Source organism: Dipodomys ordii, unplaced genomic scaffold (genome assembly GCF_000151885.1).
Source record: "Dipodomys ordii isolate 6190 unplaced genomic scaffold, Dord_2.0 Scaffold35, whole genome shotgun sequence".
Taxonomy (NCBI): Eukaryota; Metazoa; Chordata; class Mammalia; order Rodentia; family Heteromyidae; genus Dipodomys; species Dipodomys ordii.
In genome coordinates this window covers 10,037,335-10,045,902 of record NW_012267251.1, presented here as the reverse complement: position 1 = coordinate 10,045,902, position 8,568 = coordinate 10,037,335, and the positions used below count along the sequence as shown (strand labels likewise).

Below are 8,568 nucleotides of genomic sequence, written 5' to 3'. Positions count from 1 at the left end.
AGTCGTTTTTGAAATGACTGGAAGAAATGTGGATGTAGACTAGGTTTGATCAAAGAGGGATAGTTAGATTTGGGGTTGTGACCATGGCCTAATGGTCATCTGCTTGTGGACAACATGTGACATATTAATGAATGAAATGACACAACTGGGACCGGCTTCCCAGTGCTCCAGCGAGGTGTCAGGAAGCGGGAACTGGGAGGTGCATATGAAAAGATAACATGATCAGCAAATGTGGATCCTTTTTTGAAGGATGGGTGACAGTTACAAGTAAACTAACACAATCTTTTGTTCCCCCCCATTCCTGTACATGTTTGAAGATTAGTCAGAGTCAAAAGCCAAAAGGAAAGCAGTGGCTATCAACTGGGGAGAACCAGGAGTCAACGTAGTGTGGGAGATATGGAGGTGGCCAGCAGGTTTTCCCTCATTTTCACAGATTTGGTCCAAAAGCTCCAGAGCTTAGCTTGCTGGCCAGCAAGTACCCTGCCCAGCTCCTGCAGGCTTCTCCCCACAACCCTTTTCTCTCCTCTCCAGAGTGTGACCCTGACCTCTTCTCTCATAGGGATGGTAGAGATGATCCCCAACGCTGAGACCCTGCGCAAGATCCAGGTGGAGCATGGAGTGACAGGCTCCTTCAAGGACCGGCCCCTGGCAGACTGGCTGCAGAAGCACAACCCCGGGGAGGACGAGTATGAGAAGGTGGGATTGGTGGGATTCCGCTGGATCGATAGACTCGGAGAGGCCCAGAGCTGCCCAGACTGAGCCTAATGCTGAAGCACGACTCTGTTACCTCCAGACCACTCAGCTTTGCTGGGGTGATGGATAACCTCTCTTGGGGGACTGTGTATCTCAGGCTGGGTGAACTGACTGTTGGAAGCTGGTGTGTCAGACTTGAAGACTTTGAGTTACTGTTAATACCTGGTAGAGGGAATCTTGGGGGAGGGGCCTGGCCTAGCAAAACTTCCCCATTGCAGTTTCTGATTAGTTCTTCTGGAACTCTCAGAGCAATCCTGTGGTGCCTCACAGAATTGAGATGATTGGTAGAGACTGTTCAGAGATCCTTTGATCTAGCTTCTTTTGTTATACACGCTTCTGCTGGTACTGGGGCTTGAACTCAGGGCTTTGCACTTTTACTTGGCTTTTCTGCTTAAGGCTGGCACTCTGCCACTCGAGCCACACTTCCCACTTACAGCTTTTTGGTGATTCATTGGAGATCTCAGTCTCTCAGACATGTCTGCCAGAACTGGTTTTGAACCTCAGTCCTCAGATCTCAGCCTCCTGAGTAGCTAGGATTTACAGACGTGAGCTACCTGAACCTGACTAGAGACGTTTATAATCCAATCCTTTCTTTTTGTGGGAGTAATTCATGCTCACACTTGTGCCTGGGGTCACACTGAAAGTCACTCAAAGTCAGAGTAGAGGGAGGTGAAAGAGGCCTGGTGAGAGAAGAGATTAGATTATGAATGGAGCTCTCCTGAGTGGTAAGTCTCGGTGCCTTTTCATAGCTTTGTGACTCTAGCTTCTGGGTTAATGAGATAGGGAGGGGACAAGACACAATAAGAATGTCCCAATGGCCGAGCCCTGGTGGCTCACACCTTTAATCCTAGCTACTCAGGAGGCTGAGATCTGAGGAGGCTGAGATCTGAGGATCACGGGTTCAAAGCCGCTGGGCAGGAAAGTCCATGAGACTCATCTCCAATAAACCACTCAGAAAACTGGAAGTGGCACTGTAGCTCAAGCGGTAGAGCACTAGCCTTGAGCTGAAGCGCTGAGGGACAGCACCCAGGCCCAGAGTTCAAGCCCCATGACTGACCAGAAAAAAAAAAAAAAAGAATGTCAGAATGCTAATTTATATGTGTCACTTCAAGAAGATCCAAATGTATTGATTAATGCATTTAATATCCTGAGGGAAATCACACACAGCCAAATTATAACCAGAATGTTGTTCAAGGAATGTATGTAATTAGATGATCTTAAATGGCCCTAAGTGTTTGCATTCCCCAGGGTTTAGTCCCTGGCCTGCTGTGCTCTTTTTCATTCTTCTTGGGCTAGCTCATCCCCTATTACTTCTGCCTTTATCCATACACTGAGGACTTCCAGATCCCTTCCTCTAGCCTCAGCTTCAGTCTCTGGGGCCACTAGCTTGTGGACTTCTCTACTATGTCTTGCCTCTTGGAGTCTTCTTACTAGAAAAAATACTAGAAGTTTCTTTTGCTCCTTTTATGTCTCCATTTGTAAGAGTTTCACTCACAGGATAGGGGTGCTCTCCTTGTTAAGTAGGTGGCCAAGAACAGTTCAAAACCAGTCTGGGCAGGAAAGTTCAGGAGATTCTTACCTCCAATGAACCAACAAAAGGCCAGAAGTGGCTCAAGGCTTCAGAGGTAAGAGTCTCCTGGACTTTCCTGCCCAGACTGGCTTTGAACTGTGGAGCTGTGGTTCAAAGTGGTAGAGAGCTAGCCTTAAGCAAAAGAGAGTGCTCAGGGACAGTGCCCAGGCCCTACGTTCAAACCCCATACCTATCACCAAAAAAAAAAGTTACACTCTATGAAAGGGGCTGGGAATGTGGCTCAAGTGGCAGAGCGCTAGCTTTGAGCAAAAGAAGCTCAGGCTCAGGAACAGTACCCAGGCTCCAATTTCGAACCCCAGGACTAGGGGTGGGGCTGGGAAGGTGGCTCAGTGGTAGAGCGCTTGCCTTGCATGCATGAGGCCCTGGGTTCCATTCCTCAGCACCACCTAAGCAGAAACAGCTGGAAGTGGTGCTGTGGCTCAAATGGCACTCACCTTGGGCTGAAGACCTGAAGGGCAGTGCCCAGGCCCAGAGTTCAGGCCCCACAACCGACAAAAGAAAAAAGAAAAAGAAGAGAAACAGTGGATTCAGCCCTTAATCACTGTTATATCCCTACCCCCAAAAGTTTCAGTATTTAACCCCGGCTGACCTTGATCTCACTCTGTACCCCAGTTGCTCTCAACATCATGAGCCTTTTGCCTGTGCCTCCTGAGTACTGGAATTGCATGTGAGCCACTGTGCCCAGCTTCCCCTCTCCTCCTTGAAACTCAAAAATATCTCTAACACATTTCACTAAGTAGAGATGTCAGGTTTTCAAGTGTAAAACCCGCCTGGAAGTGTGAACCTGTCTCAGCTCTTCTCCCAAGAACAGTGACTTTAATTAGACAAGGATTTAGCTGTTACCACGAGATCTGGGAGAGGAGTTTTATTTGGGTCAGGAAGAAAGATGGACACATTCTGAGCAGATTCAGGGAATTCTCCCTTAATCCACTACTCAAGCCAGCTTGAACCAGAGTCACGATGGCATGCTGGGAAGGTTTTCAGCATCAAATCGTGTTGTATACCAAGGTCTCCCACGTCTTGGCTGTTTACATCCGGGCTTTTCTATCTGTCTACTTTCTTTTTTACCAGTCTCAAGGGAGAAGATGAAGTTCAGATGAAGGGTGGGGGAAGACATAAAGACCTTCCATTTCTTTCTTTTTTTCTTTCCTTCCTTTCTTATACTCTGGGCCTGGGTGCTGTCCCTGAGCTCTTTTGCTCAAGGCAGCCCTCTATCGCTTTGAGCCATTGCTCTGCTTCCAGTTGTTCAGGTGGTTAATGAAAGATAAGGGTTTCAAGGACTTTCCTGCCTGGGCTGGCTTCCAAATGTGATTCTCAAATATCAGCCTCCTGAGTAGCTGGGATAATAGGTGTGAGCCCCCAGTGCCCCAGTTCCTTCCATATCTTTTTACTCCTGCATACACGAGAGGGGTGTGTGTACGTTAGTATGTGACAAGGGTGAAGGATGAACAGACAGGTGTGAGGTTCTCTTGGGGTTCACAAGAAATAACAAGGCCAGTGTTGACTGAATTCAGCTTGACTGTGTCCCTGAGCTTCTTCCAGACAGCTTTTGTTGTTATTGTTGTTACTGTACTGATACTGGAACCCAGGGCTGTGCGCTTGCTTGGACTTTTTGGTTTAAGGCTAGTGCTCTACCCCCCAATTGAACCACAGCTCCACTTCCAGCCTTTTAGACTGAAGGTAAGAGTCTCACAGACTGTTCTGCTCAAGCTGGCTTCAAACTGCAATCCTCAATGTCAGCCTCCTTAGTAGCTAGGATTATAGGTGTGCGCCACGGTGCCCAACTCTGACAGCTTTGTGTCCTCTCCCCCCACCTGCTTCTCGTCTCCCAGGCTGTAGAGAACTTCATCTACTCCTGTGCCGGCTGTTGTGTGGCCACATATGTCTTGGGCATCTGTGACCGACATAATGACAACATTATGCTGAAGACCACTGGCCACATGTTCCACATAGATTTTGGCCGTTTCCTGGGTCATGCCCAGATGTTTGGCAACATCAAGAGGTAAGTGGTATCCTGAAACCAGATGGATTGGTCACATGTGGAGGATAGAGGTTAGCAGGGATGATTCAGAGCTAGGACGAAAACCTATGGTGGACAGAGCATTGTCCCTGGGCTGAACAGCTATGGAGAGGACTGGTAAGGAGGTCAAGTCCTTGTAGGGCCTTACAGAAGGTGGGGACCAGCTGTTTTTCCTCCTCTGTGTGTGTGTGTGTGTGTGTGTGTGTGCGCGCGCACACACACACACACACACACACCAGTTCTGGAACCTGACCTCAGGACCTGGGTGCTGTCTTACACCTTTTTCACTCAAGGCTGGTACTCTACCACTTGAGCCACAAGCTCTACTTCCAGCTTTTTGGTGATTAATTGGAGACAAGACTTTCCTTCCCAGGCTGGCTTTGAACGGTAATCCTCAGATCTCAGCCTCCTGTGTTGCTAGAATTATAGGTGTGAGCCACTAGTGCGTGGCTGTTCTCTCTCCTTACTGAGGAAGGAAGTGAACCCACACTGCAGGAAAAGGAAACACAGATTGCAACCAAGGAACACGCTGTCTGGGGATTTTGTAATATGAAAGACAGCAGGGTAAGAGACAGCTTCATCTGTCCAGGTTTGAACACATGATTAAGGATGGGGCCACTACCCCTTAATGCAGACCACAGGTGGGCTTCTTCCTCCACGGTGACCTTCTACCTGTATGTTTCCCCAGGGACCGTGCTCCGTTTGTCTTCACCTCGGACATGGCATATGTCATCAACGGGGGTGACAAGCCTTCCAGCCGCTTCCATGATTTCGTTGACCTTTGCTGCCAAGCTTACAACCTCATTCGCAAGCACACCCACCTGTTCCTCAACCTTCTGGGCCTGGTGAGGAGCTCCATCTCTGAACACCTCCTTCTTATTCTGTGCCATCCTTAAGACTACCCTGGCTTGTTTCAAAAGATCCTGAGAGGCTGGGAATGTAGCTTAGTGGTAGAGTGCTTGCCTAGCATGCCTGAAGCCCTAGGTTCCACTCCTTAGTACCACATAACAGAAGAAGCCAGAAGTGGCGCTGTGGCTCAAGTGGTAGAGTACTAGCTTTGAGCAAAAGGAGCTCAGGGATAGTGCCCAGGCCCTGAATTCAATCCCCCAGGATTAGTGGGGAGGGGAAGGGGGGGAAGGAGGGGAGGTTCTCAGATAGCATCTTCTCTGAGACCCAATTGAGTAACTGACTACCCTAGATAGAGGGACCCAGCCCACCTGGGGAGAGCAATATGTCTGGTCCCCTTATCTCAAGCCTTCCACTTCCTGTGGTTACCAGCCACTGCCCACAGCATCCGTCTGCTGCTCTCTAGAAGGAGGGTGAAAGGGTGAAAGAGAAGTAGGACTTCCCTGTCCTTAGAGGCCCCTTCTCCCTCTTTTCCTCTCCATCTAGATGTTGTCCTGTGGAATCCCTGAGCTCTCGGACCTGGAGGACCTCAAGTATGTGTATGATGCCCTGAGACCCCAGGACACAGAGGCCAATGCCACCACCTATTTCACTAGGTACCTGGAGGCCTAAGGCAGCCTTGCTCACCCTCACTAGCTCCAGCTGGGGTTGGAGGAGTAGGATGGGTTGTGGGAAGGATTCCCCTAGATGGCAGAGCCTCCCATCCCTCCTCTACCCAACAGGTTGATTGAATCCAGCCTGGGCAGCGTAGCCACCAAGCTCAACTTTTTCATCCATAACCTGGCTCAGATGAAGTTCACAGGCTCCGATGACAGGCTGACCCTTTCCTTTGCCCCCCGAACGCACACTCTCAAGAGCTCAGGGCAAATCAGTGATGTGTTCCTCTGCCGTCACGAGAAGATCTTTCACCCTAACAAGGGCTACGTAAGTGTTTTCTCATCTCTGATTCACTTCTCCCATTCACCTCGGCTTCTCAGGGTTCTGACTCTGCTCACAGAGTCAGGTGTTCCTGAGACTTGGATCTTTACAGATATACATAGTTAAGGTGATGCGAGAGAACTCTCACGAAGCTACTTACATCCAGCGGACGTTTGAGGAGTTCCAGGAATTGCACAATAAACTGCGGCTGCTCTTCCCTTCTTCCCTCTTGCCCAGGTAGCGTTCCCCCTTTTCCTCTCTGGGGCTACTGGGGAGGAAGGATGAGGCTGGCAGGACTACAGTGGCAAACCTTTTATACCAGAGATCTGTCTACCTGCTTTCCTTGGCCTGGTGTGTGGCAACAAGTGCGCCTCCTGCTGGCCACAGTTGTCACTGTTCCAGAGGTCTTGCTCTAGTCTTGACCATGAACTTCTTCCCATTCCCTCCTGCCAGATTTCCTGCTTGCTGTGGCAGAATCTGAAGATGTTTTAAAGTTTCCAACGTATACAAAGAGTTAAACCACTTTCCCAATGAGTAAAAAAAAAAGTGTGATATATACATCCAATGGAATATTATTGAGCATTGAAAGGGAGGGCCAGTCATCAAAAGATAAAATGAGCTGAGTCACATTAGAATGGTCAGATTCAGTAGTCAGAAGAGAGAGAGGTAGTCGAGGCATTATTGGTCACTGAATGTGGAGTTCCGATTACAAAAGGAGGTCTGATTGCCCCTAAAAAAAAAAGTTCATTACCTGACTTATGAAGCAGTAATCCCTCTGTATATCACCTTTATAATAGCAATAAAAAATGGATGAAAAGGTCAGTACAGCATTGTGAATGTACTTAATGTTGAACTCTAAGCTTAAAATGGGATGGGGAGCTGGGCTCGAGTGGTAGAGCACCAGCCTTAAGCAAAAAAAAAAAAAAAAGCTCAGAGACAGCACCTAGGCCCCAGTTCAGGCCCAGGACTGGTACACATACACAAAAATGCTTAAAATGATCAACTTGATGTCATGTGCATTTTTCCAAGATTTTAAAATAAATGAGGGGGGCTGGGAAGGTAGCTCAGTGGTAGAGCACTTGCTTTGCAAGCATGAGGCCCTGGGTTTGATTCCTCAGCACCACATAAACAGAAAAAGCAGGAAGTGGCGCTGTGGCTCCAGTGGTAGAACACTAGCCTTGAGCTGAAGAGCTGAGGGACAGCGCCCAAGCCCAGAGTTCAGGCCCCATGACTGGCAAAAAAAAAAAAAAAAAAATGAGGGGCTAGGAAGGTGGCTCAGTGGCAGAGTGCTTGCCTTGCATGCATGAGGCCCTGGGTCCAATTCCTCAGCACCACATAAACACAAAAAGCCAGAAGTAGTGCTGTGGCTCAAGTGGTAGAGGTGCTAGCCTTGAGCTGAAGAGCTGAGGGATAGCACCCAGGCTAAGAGTTTAAGCCCCACAACGGACTAAAATAGAATAAAATAAATGAAAACCTACACTGACAAGAAAAATCAGAAGCTTCAAAGCCATGCAGGCATTTCTGAAGATTGCCCAGCTATTAGTTTTTCCTGGTAGTGGAGGTACTGCCCTTGGAATTGGGCAATGTGAGACCTGGGCGCAGACTAGAGAGAGGGAAGAGATGGAGTAGAGAATCAACTGCAAATGGGGGTCAGGTGCCTAGGAATGGAAATGAACTGTGGACTGGGTCTCATTCTCCCCCCCCCCCCACTTCTCCAGCTTCCCTAGTCGCTTTGTGATTGGCCGCTCTCGGGGAGAGGCTGTGGCGGAGCGTCGGAGGGAGGAACTGAACGGCTACATCTGGCATCTGATCCACGCAGCCCCTGAGGTGGCCCAGGCAGGTCTCGCTCCTCTTTCCCAAGGTGGTGGTCATAGCAAGTGTTGGGAGGAAGCAGGGAGCTCTGGGAAGTCAGAAGACTTGGCTCAAAATGGTCAGCCTGCTGTGCTCTGCAGAAGACAGATGTTCCTGGATCCACAGTGGGCCAAGAACATATTCTTACACACCTATCATGTCATTACATCATCTTAAACCTAGGCCATATTCAAATCCCCCCCCCTTCTTTTTTTCTTTTTGTGCCTGTCCTGGGGCTTAAACTCAAAGTGCTGTCTATATGCTTCTTTTTTCTAAGGCTAGTGCTCTAGCACTTGAACCACAGCTCCACTTCCAGCTTTTTTAGTAGTTTAGTGGAGATAAAAGAGTCTCATAGGGGGCTGGGAAGGTGGCTCAGTGGTAGAGCACTTACCTTGCATGCCTGAGGCCCTGGGTTCGATTCCTCAGCACCACATAGCAAAAAGAAAAAAGCTGGAAGTGGTGCTGTGGCTCAAGTGGTAGAGTGCTAGCCTTGAGCTGAAGAGCTGAGGGACAGCGCCCAGGCCCAGAG

At 48.9% G+C, this 8,568-nt stretch overlaps 1 protein-coding gene across 2 annotated transcripts in view; it reads left to right on the top strand.

Annotated features, from left to right (window-relative positions):
- Window positions 1-8,568, top strand: part of Pik3c2b (phosphatidylinositol-4-phosphate 3-kinase, catalytic subunit type 2 beta) — a 45,812-nt gene that overhangs the window by 31,401 nt on the left and 5,843 nt on the right. The window contains exons 22-28 of one of the 2 annotated variants that reach the window (XM_013017451.1): window positions 560-696; window positions 4,177-4,346; window positions 5,053-5,209; window positions 5,757-5,866; window positions 5,993-6,194; window positions 6,301-6,425; window positions 7,907-8,049. In XM_013017451.1, coding sequence (XP_012872905.1) covers window positions 560-696; window positions 4,177-4,346; window positions 5,053-5,209; window positions 5,757-5,866; window positions 5,993-6,194; window positions 6,301-6,425; window positions 7,907-8,049 — 1,044 coding nt within the window. Of the gene's footprint in view, window positions 1-559; window positions 697-4,176; window positions 4,347-5,052; window positions 5,210-5,756; window positions 5,867-5,992; window positions 6,195-6,300; window positions 6,426-7,906; window positions 8,119-8,568 lie in introns of both variants that reach the window. The other variant, XM_013017452.1, reaches the window with a different exon arrangement.